General features: G+C 39.7%; 1 protein-coding gene across 1 annotated transcript in view; it reads right to left on the bottom strand.

Moving 5' to 3' along the window:
• LOC139696476 (platelet-activating factor acetylhydrolase 2, cytoplasmic-like) overlaps positions 1-14,520 on the bottom strand; it is a 99,043-nt gene that overhangs the window by 21,250 nt on the left and 63,273 nt on the right. The window contains exons 5-10 of the mRNA XM_071595260.1: positions 11,764-11,995; positions 10,406-10,523; positions 8,519-8,632; positions 5,852-5,943; positions 4,311-4,526; positions 2,579-2,727 (exon numbers count right to left, since the gene is read on the bottom strand). Coding sequence (XP_071451361.1) covers positions 2,579-2,727; positions 4,311-4,526; positions 5,852-5,943; positions 8,519-8,632; positions 10,406-10,523; positions 11,764-11,995 — 921 coding nt within the window. The remainder of the gene's footprint in view (positions 1-2,578; positions 2,728-4,310; positions 4,527-5,851; positions 5,944-8,518; positions 8,633-10,405; positions 10,524-11,763; positions 11,996-14,520) is intronic.

Here is a 14,520-nt window from a genome sequence, read left to right as displayed (position 1 = left end):
TAAAGTTGTTCTCAGGATCATAAACAAAAGGATAGAGAGTAGGGCAAATGATTACTTAGGGGATGATCAGTTTGGGTTTAGGAAGGGGAGAGGTACGCGTGATGCCATTGCAGTAATGAGATTATTAATCGAGAGGAATATAGAACACAACCAGGAGGTATTTGCCTGTTTCGTAGATTTCGGAAAAGCGTTTGATAGGGTGAATTGGGAAAAACTAATGAGTATTCTGCAGAAAATAGGAATAGATTGGAGGGAAAGGAGGCTAATCCGCAACCTGTACATGTCTCAGACTGCTCAGGTGCGGGTGAGAAACGGGGAGTCAGGATGGGCAGTGTTAGGAAGGGGTGTGAGGCAGGGTTGCCCATTATCACCGTTGCTGTTCAACCTGTATGCAGAGGAAATGATTAAAGAGGCATGGGAAGAACTCGAGGTAGGAATGAAAGTGGGTGGGGAATTCGTAAAATCAGTTAGGTTTGCTGATGACCAAGCTTTAGTATGTCAGTCAGCCAAGGGGCTGCAAGCATTGCTGAGTGAATTGGAAATTCAGTGCGACAGGTATGGGATGAGAATCAATATTAAGAAAACAAAGGTTATGCGATTTTCTAGAAAGAAAAAGGCCAAGCTTAACATTAAAATAGGAGGGCAAAAACTAGAGCAGGTAGAGCAGTTTACGTATCTCGGTAGTGTTTTGGACCAACACGGTCAAAGTAGTAGGGACGTAAGGAGAAGAATTGCGCTAGGCAAAGAGGCTTTTACAAGGAGGAGGGAGTTGATGACGGGGACTTTGAGTAAGGATGTTAAGAAAAGACTCGTAAAAACTTTGATATGGAGCGTAGCTATGTACGGTGCGGAAACGTGGTCATTGAAGCAGGAGGATAGACGTAGACTGGAGGCTTTTGAAATGTGGGTGTGGAGAAGAATGGAGAAGGTGAAATGGACAGAGAAGAAAACAAATGAGGAAGTACTTGTTATGGTGGGAGAAGAGAGGGGTTTGTTGGGAGAAATCCTGTGGAGGCAGGAAAAGTGGATGAAGGGGGTATTGACCGGCAGTGGGATGTTGAAGACTGTGATAGAGGGTAGAATGTTGGGCAAAAGAGGAAAGGGAAGGAACAGGATAGGGATGTTGGACGGGATGAAGGGAGGAAGAAAGTACTCAGAGATGAAGAGGGACCTGATATAGAGTAGGATGATGGATTTTGTGTTTTGTTAGGAGTAATAAAATATTTGTTTGGTAGTTGTGTCCATCCAAAAACCTACCTTAACCGGTAGATTACCTTAAAAAAAAAATATATATATATATATATATATATATATATATATATATATAAAATATAATTTTATTTGGTAGTCTATCGGTTACGGTAGGGTTTGGATGGACACAATTACCAAATACATATTTTGTTTCTCCTAACAAAACGCATACTAACGTCCTACTTTACAACAGGCCCCTCTTCATCTCTGTGTACTTCTTTCCTCCCTTCATTCCGTCCAATATCCCAATACTATTCCAGCCCTTTCCTCGAGTGTGCCTTATATTAATAATAAAATGCAGTTGTGGCAATAAATCAGTGAACGTTAGTATTGTAATAATTCTTTCACATTTCGTTATGAAATTCAAGCACTCTAGCATTTGTTTAGTAGAGCTACAGGAGTGTTAGGAATAAGCATTTTAGGCTGTTAAAGGCTTTATTTTCAAAATAGTTTTACTATTCATAAAAGGTTACATGAACTCGAGTCAAGAATAACAGGGTGCTACAGGTCGTCCTGGCACAGGTCCGGCAAGAATTTTAATTGCTGTGAAATAGTAGGTATGTGCACTGCCGTGGGTTGTACTATTTATTTGACTCTGGTCGTATTATATAGCATTGTTTGTATTCAAGTGAGACGCACGTCAGACCCCTCGGCGAGGGAACTTTATCGGCTAGATAATTTTATTGTGTTTGCGTTTTCATTACAATACAATTATATATTATATTTCACCGTACCCTGAAAGCCACCGCTAAGGTGTCAAGGGGGGGGGCTAATTCTCTAGACTATTGACTCCAAATACTTTCCCCACCTAGCGCGGTCGGACAACGCCAATCTAATCCCGCATCGTTCGTGGGAAAAATGACATCTTAAATCCATCTGTTTTACTTCACCCCTCTAATTCTATGCTCATGATCTCTCCTAGCGTAGTACGATGAGGCTAATAATACATTTTTGTACATTTAGGAAAGTGATGGGAGGCAAATGGGCTTCAGTGTAAAACTGTTCATTCAAAAGTCGTCATTCTCGTAAATCTGACTGAGTCACGATCTCTCCACACTACAATTAATGCTGAAAGTAAACGTTCCTTGTCGAAATACGTGGAATCGGACCATGAAGGTTGTTGGAAAACTAACTCCTCCGTGCCGACGCCACTGATTAGCACCATTAAATCATTTCAAATCAAGATACCCGTACATCTAATGTAAAGCACAATAGAGAAACTCTCAACTCCAGTAGCCCTGGACATCACCCTGGCAAAAAATTATCCTAACACAAAAAAATGAGAAAGTCGTGTCTTCCTTGACATTAGGTACCAAATCCAACTCACCGATGTGTTTCGATAGGAACTGGAGTATTAGACGGGTGTTGACGGAGGATACAACGGGAGATGGCGCTACCGACTGCTGCCCAACCACGACACCAAAAGGCCAGCCAACGAAGTGCGCGGAGTCGGATTGGTCCTCGTGGACCGCGTGCCTGGAAGAGAAAACTTGTATGAGTGCGTTTTTTGCTTGGCGCCTTTCAATTTTAAGGGCGTACCCTTTATGTCGTAATATTGGTAAAATGTATGCCTGAACAATAATTTGTATGCAATCAATATATTTATACCTGTACACTAAATATCCAGTTACACAATGTTCTATTCCTATTTGGTATATTCCATGGTGACGTCCATTCTTAATGATGTCAATCCATTTATTTAGAGGGATCCATACGACCCACACCCATTGATTGACCCATCAGCAACACGCCCTTAGTTCCAGGTTTTTGAGGCGGCATGGGTTTCCCTTGTGGGAACCACAAAAGCTACATATACGGTCCTGTTCCTATGTGGTGACTCCATTCCAAATTTTTGAGAGGGACCCAGAGCGACTCATCAGCACCAAGCCCTGGCATTACGCCAGCAGCGCCCTTACCGCCGGTTCTAGGCTCTCATAGCCCCAGGTGCAGAGAGCCTTTTTAGGCGGATTGGGGCGTGGTTCCCACATCTGGGAACCACCTAAGTTACAGCTACGGTCCTGTTCCATTGCATTTCAATAGTTAAGCAATTCCTTGGGTTCCTCTCTCTGTACAGGAAAATGATGCCTTTAAAGTGCATGAAACAAATACCTTTCTGATGTCGTTTTCAATCCATTTCCAATATTAATTCTGATTAATTTATGGGACCTAATTCGTAGCAGGTGGAAGGCAAGGAGAGCTGGAAAAACTATATTAGTCGTCAAAGAGACATGCATAAGATATTACCAACGTGCAGTAATGAGCATGAAGACGTGGTGGAAAATGGCGATGAGGCCTGAATAAGAAAAAATATCTTTTCCTTTCAGATTCCAATCCACGTATAAACCACAGTGATCAATCCAAAGGTTGGTTTGGGCTCATTTATTATTAAGCTCTCTACGAATGGTAAAATTCATGTAAAATGGTAGGGGTGTTGTTCTGACTCCCCTCCCACATGTGATTTTACAGGATAATCCGAAACCCGAAAAATCGCACGGCTCCGACGAAAGAGGGCGTATCCATTGGCACCCTCAGTTGAACTCAGGCGCTTCATTCAGTGTCCCAGTGCTCTACCCATTCGACTACCACGCTCCTCATTCATGCTAGTTAAAAACACGACGCCGACGAAACTTTTGTTATGTAAACAGTATACGCGGATGAAATGCCGATATAGTAATTATTCATCAACACCATTCCGGTGAACACTTAACAAAAATTTAATCTTCGTCAAGCGACCCTAGAATCACTAATGGTTGAAATCGTGGCGAATGTATCACAGCATTAACAAAGGAAATCCACCGCCTTCATTTAAGGATTTCATAACTCCAGCGATCACTACTATGACATGGATTGGTCTCTCTCCGTTGTTTGGTAAACCGTGTAGCACAGGCAGGCACCCGACACTCAAAGCAGGAGGGTGGGGACCTCACCAATCCCCACCCACCTTCTCCTCCTCCCCGACTCCTATCCTCGCCCTTCGTGTTATTATTACATTTGCTAATTAGGCGATATGATTTAGAGTTACTTAGCCTTTGATAACCCCAATTTCTACAGAGACCAACCGTATTGTGATGACTCTGCGTTCTGGACTAGGACCTCCTTCTGCCACCGCCTCGGGACTCGTTGCCCCCTCGAGCAGGCGGCGCATTTCTTCAAGATTGTGTCTCTTCTGGAAGTACTGCATGTTGATGAACAGGAGCGGCTGGGTGGGCAGACGCAAAGGTAGATCCGCGACCCGCTTCACCGGATACATCCACGCATCCAGTGCGATTCCAATCCTGTAAGCATCGCGTCGTAAAAACGATTTCATCAATAAAAATTTACGGCAAGTATGTCACTGAACTTTGCCCCACAAAGAAACACTGTGGGAAGATATTTATTTAAACTGTTGCTTCGCCTCCATGATTCATTTCGTGACTCTAATTGTATTAGGAATGTATTATCGAAGTAAGCATTTTTTTGTTTTCTCAGAAGGAGAAAGTAGCTCGTCATTTATTCCAATAATGTATCATTTCAACATTGTCCTCCATTCTGAACTGAAATGGACCCTCAGTAGAGTGTATGCATTAATTTGAATTTGTATGGTTATCAATGTCTCTTGCTAACATTTCACCAGTAAAATATCATAGAGAACATGCAGAAATGCCTTTGGAGGTTAAGGAGATAATTATCTTGTAAGATCTCTATTGCAGACCCATTTAAATTTAAACATGTTTGTTTTGCCTCAGTTATAAAATACAGCCATTTATAAAGTTTGGTATTGCCCTTTCAAGCTCACAGAAAATTTTACTTAACTTAAAATTTTACTCTTCGATGTCTTCATATGTTATCATCTTAACCTGGTTGTGCATTGCTCAATACTTGGTATATTGGATGAAAGTCATAGTTCAACTTCAACAAAATTTTAGTTTCAAAATTCCACTATTGCGTGAAATGGAAAACACTCGTAGTGATATGTATTACTGAAAATAACTATGATTAAGCCAAAAAGAAGGCCACCATTTTGAATTCCGCGAGTATTAAGCAATAAAGAAAATAGTGAGCGGTCAGGTTAGTCTTTTTAAACATCCTTTTACTCGAAGTAAACATTGAGATACACATAAAAGTTGTCCATGTCCGGTCTTACCGTGTTACGTAGGATGCCAACAAGTCCCTCAAAGTGGGGTGCTATGGGTAATGTTATTGCCATGTCCTCATAGCATAATTGCATTTTTTTTAATCCAGACACAAATTTAAGCAATGAATGGGTAAAACCTTGGTTTAACCGATACCACGAATGCTTGGTTCCATACTTCATCCAGTTCCTTTGCACACAAGAGGAGTGAATACATTTTAATTATCGCTGAATTTCGAAATAGACGGCAAAACTGAGATCATATGGGCCTAATCTATATATCTCCGCCGTCTCTATGGAATCGCCCATTCACTGGGCGAGAATTCTATTAAAGGTGTGGGTTGGATTGTCATTTGAAATTCCAACGCAAAAAATGCTCCGTTAGGCGGCCATTCGTAAGTCCCTCCTCCCGAGGCGCGCCTCCAGTCTCGCTTCTCGAACACTAAGATGTTTCATGAATGGCCGCAGCCAACCTTGGCGCTGCTTTACCTGAGCCTCGGTTCCTTCGCCAGTGAAAGCAGTGTGGTGGCGCCGCCGAAGGAGTGTCCAATTATTACAGCCTTGGAGAAGTCCAGTCTTCCCTGGAAAAGGGAATAAGACAAAGCGTATTTGAAATATTGCGCGCAGGAATGGCACACTCATTCTACCCTATATCAGGGGTAGTGACAGAACATAATAAGGGGACAGCAGGAATGACTCCTGAAATTAGAAAAAGGCTGATTTCATCATATTTACGTTACCATTACCAACTCACCATTGGGCACTCCATTCAAGCCTACTCTCTACCCCACATTTTGATAGGTTCAAACTGCAAGATTCTCTTTTCATAAAATGTTAAGTGCTTTACACAAGCAATCATACATCCTTGGGTTTCAATTTCCCCATTTGAATGACTTAATGGTTAGAAGAATTTCGTGCATTTTTTAAAAATACTTCTGCACATGGTATTATTTTATGTACCTGTACATCCTTCTTTGAATTTGTTTGGGCCAACTTGACAAGTGATTCAACTACATCTCCCAGCTTTTTTGACTTTTGAAACTTTAATAGACTATTTTCATTTGGAAAGAATGTCTCGATATGAAACTAATGATATCGAATTTCAACCTTGTGGTGAATGAGGCCGAGTGCTAAAAATGCAGAGATAAAAACTGATATTCCCTGCCAAAGACCAATATCGAAGGTAATAGTATTTGGCATTGTGTATTTCCATCGGGTCATTCAGTACAAAACGTTTCTCCTAAGACACAGTATTTTCCGGAGAAATTATACCGAGAAATCCGCCGCATATTGTAATAAAATACACATTACTTAATTGTACCATATTTAGTTGTTTATCATAATGTGCGAAGGGCGTTAGTAAAATGGTTTATTGTTTCTGGAGTGCGTGGTGACAATTTCATTACTTCATTTAAATATTCGACCGTTAAAACTTTCGACCATGCCACCAAACTTGAGGCAGGTACATCGATATTTTACGCAGGAATTACTCCATTTACCGTTTGCTGAGGCTCAAAGACCGCCGAAACGTTTTAAAATGTTAGTTGTTTTTTCTTTTCGTTCTTTTTCTTTTATATGTTGTTCATGCGGATGGAAAGGGTGGTAGTGCATTCACCCACGTAGAATTGAGGACAAAAGTAACAGGAGAGGCTGTAGATAACATTTGCTGATGTGCTGGTGGCAATAGAATGATTTTTGGGTGGGGATTCTGGGGTCGGGGTGGTGGCAGGTCGAAAAAGTTTCAGTGGGTGCAACGTGATCGACAAGGAGCGGAGTGGGGCAGCGAAGAGACGGGGGGGGGCACCATGGTGACCTTGTAGATTCAAAAACATCGCGCAAGTTTGACAGGTGTTTGAATGATGCAGATAGACAATGTGGGAATAGAAGCAACGTGGACTAATTCTTCTTTATAATGGGGTAGAGCTCGTGTAGTGAATTTCTGATATTGTAGGTCCCGAGGAAGAAGGTTGTAATGAGATTAGGTTATTCTGGGAGATTTGATTTTGGACGAGGAGTACATAGGGTGGGAGATTTGAGGCATTTGTTGCTGAGTAACATTTCCATGTACCCACGTGTCTTGATTGAATTGTGTACATGGTCCACGTGTTTATATTGGGAGAGGGAGTTCGTTCAAAGACCACGAATTGACGAATGAACAAGGGATGGAGCGTTTTATGCGTGACGATTGGCAGCTGTTGATTGAAATGAAAGGTATTGTTGGTGTTTGGCCGATTTGATGTAGACTCAGGTGTTGCATTTGTTACGGGAATTAACGTCGACGTCGAAAAAAGTAATGGTTGAGTCAGGTATAGTCAAAGTGAAAGACACCGAGAATGAGGAGTTGAGAGAGGAAATGAACGAGGATAATGTATCATGCCTGTAGGGTGAAAGGAAGATGATGGCGATGATGGCCTAGAAGAGTCGGAAGAGGGTTTGATGTAGAAGAAAGGTGTGCTCGACTTTTCCAACGTAAAGATTAGCATATGCAGGAGACATGCGTGTATCCATTACAATGACTTTTTGGTTGCAAATTAAATTTGTTGTTAGAGGTGAACGTATTTTTGGTGAAGACGAGTTCATTTAGGAGGATGAATTCCTAGGGGAGGGTGTGTGGTGTGCCCCGTAGGGAAAGGTAATATTAGAGAAATCCTAGACCTTTGTGGGTAATGGAGGTGTATACTCGTAGGAAGATCTATTTTGGATTTATAAGAAGCATTTTCGTAATTCGCTTCCGAGAAGATTGTCCAAAATATAAAATACATTTGCCTACTTACAATGATTAACAATGCACGCTGTATATTACAATTATTATATATTTTTTTAATATTATCATAATTAGTAAAAATTGATTTTAAATTTAACCACAGTTCCCATTCATGGCATATCGAGGGACATCATGGAAAAAGATCACCTCAGCTGAGGTGAGAAAACATCGCCTTTCCCTCTCTGCCACGTTGTTGTGAGGGAAAACTCCTTATCTCGAAGGAGTCAACCCTTGGTCTTCGCTAAACCCACGACTAGGGGCTCTGAAATAGACATAATTTCAGCAGACTGCTATACAAATATTCATTGCCCTGATAAATGGCTACCAGAAACATAAAATACGTTACCAATTCAATAGTTCAATCTTGTACGGCTAAAAAATTCGTGACTTACCTCAAAATCTTTGAGGGGAAACGTTGGGTCTAGGAGGTTGTGGACGTGCCTTCCTTCGTTCATGTCCTCCATCAGGTCCACGGCTCGGCGGATCTCGGCACTTCTCAAGTGGGCCTTAGTAGTTCAAGGCGGGAGGCGATTCGGACGAAAGTATTAAGATTCATTATTAAACATTGCATTTCTTTGCTGTGAGCATGATTTATGCGGGAAATATGGCGAAATACTTTTCTCTCTTTGCCTCTAACCCTACGAATTCATGTGTCAAGATTTGTCCCGATCAAGTGCTCGAGGGTTTTAGAAATATGATTTAGGAAAAAGGTTGAAATTAATCAGATTGATCGTTTCTGAAGTAATCATATTTTCGACATCGCCAATGCATTCAGTATACATATTAGATTTGTTTTGTAGTGAACAGTACACCCTTGTCTCCTACGTAAGCGATAGACACTCCTGATCTTAGATAAGCTTTGGAACTTACAGCCACCATTTGAAGGCATTTTAGCAAAAAATACGAGCACGTATTATGTGTATAGCTAATGGTAGCGCATATAATATCATGCATGTCGTGGCACACCGTAAAATACATGCATATATGCCATAGAAAGATCTCTCCAGGAGGTAGAGAAATTGAAAAACATTCTTTTAACAGAAGAAACTGGTGAGTGAATAAAATTTATTATTTCATTTTCTGAAATTTCAACAATTTTTAAATGGATGCTCAATTTTGAAATGCAACAATTCTAAACTGTGGGTCATTAAGATTTTAGACCTTAATCCCAAGATTCTAAAATGCGTTTAAAAAATTTCTTTCTGGCAGTCACAAAGTTCAGTTTTTCAAACAGGCGATTTTATATATAGTTATTTTAAATAATTATCTATGGAAATAAATTCTGTCATTTTTTCCCGAAAATATTGTGTGCGTCAAAACATTCTTTTTTGAATTTACCTTAGAATGTTAACCCAAGCAGTTAACTTATAATAGTAATGCTCATCATCATATTCATATACTCAATCATATTCAATTATTAGCTTAATCATATTATTCAACTGTCGCATGTTTTGTTATTAATATTTTTGTGAGCTTTAAATACTTACTCTTTGATTTCCACTATAAATGGTGGTATTTCAAATATCACATATTTTTAATTGCACACTTGGGTATTCCTGTTCTGTAATTTAAAGGATTTAGGATTCAAAGGAAATATGTAATGAAAGGCAAGCATTTTTGGCAAGTAAACATTTTGACGATGATGCACAATAATTCCATCGTTTTATGCCAATCCTGAGCTCGTTTATAAATTTTAGACATATTACATATAGCGAAGACGCCAAGTTAAAGGGGCCATTGATCAAATTTGTGAATTCCCTTTCATCTGCAAAATTATAGCATGTAATGAGATATAATAGTAATATAACATTATATGACATAAAACATTATTAGGTTTATTGCTATTAGCTGTTGGCAATTTATCATCCAATAGAGGCATTTAACGGACATTGGTGACGGTTCAGGTGACTGTTGAAATAAATAAAACTACTTTATTCGATTAGCTCAACCTATGAGATATTTTAGAATGACAGTAAAGTCTTTCCAGTTAAATTAAATTCAATATTCTTTGGCCTAAAAATGATATCTTGGCCACATTGGTTGTCATATCTCTTTTTTGAATTCAAGTTTGGGGCTTTCATACTCATTAGGATCTGACTCAACTTACAATGTTTACCAATTTCTTTTCCTAAAATAATAGAAAAGATTTTTTAATTCCGTAATCTCTACGATTTTGAATAATGCATGTTGGTAATTGGTGGGTCTATGTTTGACTAAGTTTGTGTTTAACGCCCAACCATGCCTCAGTAAAATTGAATGTGCCTGACCAGGGTGCTTACCTGTCGATTCCTTAAGGTGTATTCTTTCTTCTCAAGCTTCCAAAATTCCAAATGCTCTCTCTTCATTTCTCCAGATTCTTGGGGGACCAGATAATATGTGGAGCAAGCACTGTGATCCCTGTTTTGCAAAATACCACAGACATATATTATTAACGTGCAACGTCTCTCCTCAAAGCAAGATGAGCATTCCCACTGGTTATTAAATCGACTGTATCATATTTTCTTAGTACATCTGAATAAATTAAGTCAATAATTAATAAACCCTTAACTCATTAAATTTGCAAATACCTTTCCGCCATTCCTCTTAAAAAATTTTAAGTTAAGTCACCGCAGGCAGGTTAAATTCTTTTCAAACAGCAATGAATATGGAGTTTGCTAATGAAATTTTCCTCCGAGGATGTTCTAAGGACTGAAACCGTTAGCTTCATGGTTATGCTATAGAAAACACACTAATGGGAACTTGAGTTATATCATCAAATAATATTTGTTTAATGCGAATAAAAACCGCTATGGAAATAGATAATTAATATTCCATTTAGGTGAGAATGTGTAATGGGAAATTATGGAAACGTGAACACAATTGGTTTGGAATGGAGAATCCGCCTTTCTCGTAATGAGTCTTAGCATAATTTTCATTGATATTCATGATTAATCATCAGCAGTCTATTTAAAGATCTGCTGGCATCTTATGTCAAGGAATCTCGCGCCTATAAGTAAAAATACTCAGTGATAAGTGTAGCAGAACGTTGTCATGGAGATTATAAATTTGTACTATTATACATTTTATATTTGGGAAAAAAAATATCCATTAATACTATTTACCATAGGAAATATAATTCGTAATTTTCACTCTTGTCTCGAGCCCTTTCTATGTCTCCCTTACCATACCTGCGCGTATATAATTAAAATAGCAGGTGATAGCGGACAAGCCAGTCTCACTCTCACTGTCCACACCGACTCTCCATCCACCACTGCTGGGAATATACTATATATTTGGGAAAAATTTGAACATTTGGGAAAAAGTTTATTGCTTTGAAATAATAAATTTCCATATTTTGATCTTAAAAAATTTTCAACGATTATTTTCAGACTCGAATATGCGGATATTTAGCGGGCTCTTTAGCATGTTTGATTAAATTATTACAATCTTTGAAAGTTAATTTAAGTCACCCACTATAATATCACAAAAATATTTTTTAATACAACACTCGGGGACCATTTTCTCCCACCAAACTGATTAATGTGATTGATTTCTAGATAAATTGTAATTTTGTCCTGTCATGTCTGTGATGATTCTTTCATCATATCACCGAAGATAATATTTTTTTTAATTTTAAATTTATGAATGAAGTGTAAACCTATGCTCTACGGCCACCACGACGAATCCTCTCGAAGCCATCTCCAGGCAGATGGTTGAGTAGTAGTATCGGCAGGCGCCCAGGCCGTGCGACAGAAAGGCCACGGGGAAGGCTTTCAGCGGTGGTAGTTGCTTCTTTGCGTCATCGGCGCCCACTGATCCGGCGTCTTCTCTCGCCGCCTCCGGTCGCCCCAGTGGCGTCGCCCTCCAAACGGCGGGAATACGGATGCCACCTTTGCAGGAAGGAAAATTGGAAGAGGATCTTTAAGAGTCGTCTACGAATCTCGTCCCCTTGGGAACGAAGGGTGTAGATCATGTGCGAGTTGGTGGGAAGGAAAACGTTCAACCGTTTCATACGGAACGAATAGAGCAGCCGAATCAGTTTAGTGGGCCGAGAACGGGGGAACTTCCCAACTGAACTCAATTTGATCCTATCTCTTATTCAGAATTGTAGAGTTCAGCTTTCTCTCTTGGGTGAGCATCGTTAATTAAACTGAAAATCACAGTTAATCAACTCGAAGGTCGTTTTGATTGGTGAGAGTAGAGTCAACCTTGTACGAAGCCCAACGGCATGTGAAACTCACACATGAGGTTAGAAGGGCCAGTTCCTTCCCCTGCGCCGCCTATTGTTGACCAGGAAGATCTGGCACCGGAAAAATAACACAGAATGCATTAAGCTAAGGGTGCCCAGGGTTTTTCCCAGGGATTGAACCCAGACCCACCAGTCCACCCCGAACCCGGGTCTAGACCGACGCTCCACCCAATAGACTGCCAGGTTCCCATAATTAAACTAAATCCAACGCAATTGTCATTGTAAGAACGACTTCATGTATGAATTGTCACAAACCTCAATTTTTATCCTGAAACTTTTGTAAATTTATGGATAAAGCAGAGGCTCGTTTAATAGACAAAGTGGATGAAGTTATTAGGTATAGAGGCCTTCCTTACAGGCCCAACTAATATTAGAGAGACCTAAATCCGAGTAAATATTGTATTTTGCTATTGAAAATTGTTGTATTGTGCGTAACTCTAGTGTCTTGGAATGTCTAGGCTATAGCTTTGAAGAAAACATATTTTTTGTCTGAAAATTCATTAATTCTCAAATTGTGGTGTGCGAAGTGACGGCTTCTCATAATGGAGAGATCTAAGGGAAATATTCTTTTTAAAAAACGATTAATTTTATGTTTTTATTTGAAAAATTGAAGCAAGTGAATTCTTCCAATAATTTTCATGCTGATGGGAAAATTCCCGGTCATTGACCGGGCAAAACGAATTGCGCCTTATTCTTTTTCCTCCATCACCGTCCCAAGTAAGTGGAGAAGAGCAAGCTTGTACTAGAAATATTGCTTTTACGATTTTGGCACGTAGAATTTATTGAAAAGGATCAAGTCGTCATTCATGTTTTGTTGTCATGAAAGCTTATACAGTATGAATTATGGAAATAGAATTGAGCGAGGAATTGGAGGAGGTCTGGTCCGGATGCCTCGGTAGCTTAACTGGCTAAAGCACTCGCCCGGACATCGAGGGATGGAAAGTCGAATCCCGAATGATTTTTACACTTTAAAATTGATTCATTGTGAGTGAAGGAGGTCACTTTGATAAGAGAACTTTGCTCATACAGAGTGACTTAATAAAGCCAATGCGGCGACAATTTAGCGGAGGTGACGCTTACTTTGCATGAGAAATAGTAAAACAAATAAAAAACCAATCATGCACTTATTTCATTGAATATTCTTGTTATCCAACGTTACTCTACTTGGAACGTGATAAAAATTTGGCGTGGAAGTCTAGCTGCTAGAGTTTTAGGCTACTGAACAGAGGGTCCTGATTCGAACCTTGGTTGATGCCTTGGAATGACCCAAGATCCAGATGGTTCGGTTTCGTAACCTCTTGGATCTCGTGTGAAACCGAATGGTGGCACAGGGAAAGGAAATGGCTCCCCTTAATACCCTGAATGCAAGAATTTTTACTTGCGACGTAGGGATTCGTTTGCCTTGTCCTCTAACTTTACCTATCAAAACCAAACCTATGGTTGGTTATTTAGTAGGTGTGGCATGGTTAAATTTGCATTAAAATTTTATGAAAAAAGTCAGCCTTCCAGGCGAAGATTGGTTCAATAAATGACGGACTAGCTTTTCTTGTGCTAAGCCCTGTGGAGTATGAATTTCACGCGATCGTGGACGTCAATTTCATCCCTGCTCTATCTGCATTTTCCTAGAAAATCCTGACGGCCAGGAACCACGCAATTTGGGGATTTTACCAGGGGCGTTCGAAAGCATTTTTCAATTTAGAACCCTGTACCCTCAAAGCTGTATACAACTGAATCATCATCACTCTTTTTTATCCCACACATATTTTCATGGAAAATTTTGAAATTTTTCTCTTAGAAATAGAGAATCCAGTAGATTTTGCGTATTGGACTATTCAGACGTGTTTTCCGAAGCACTATTTGTGAAATAATCTCAGATTATTTTGTTTGTTTTTACAAATAATTAATGGTGGGGCATTTAACGGAAAGTTCTTTATTCTACACTGTGATGCGCACATGTAAAAGCGACTTGCAAATAGCGCAGAAAAATTTCTCGACATGTCGTGCTCTTCTCATTCGAGGCCTCTTTCATTTACGAGCGGAGATGACTGAACGCTCAGCAAGAATGTTTAATTTATCTGGAGATTTCATGTTGATTCATTCATTGATGGGGAGACGACTATTTCTTATGCATCATCGAGATACCCCTTTAATGTTTTATGAACCCGG

The sequence above is a fragment of the Hetaerina americana genome, unplaced genomic scaffold, assembly GCF_022747635.1.
Source record: "Hetaerina americana unplaced genomic scaffold, ioHetAmer1.1.p SCAF_7, whole genome shotgun sequence".
In the NCBI taxonomy this organism is placed as follows: domain Eukaryota; kingdom Metazoa; phylum Arthropoda; class Insecta; order Odonata; family Calopterygidae; genus Hetaerina; species Hetaerina americana.
Note: the sequence above shows the minus strand (reverse complement) of the source record. Positions and strands in the feature narration are given on the sequence as shown.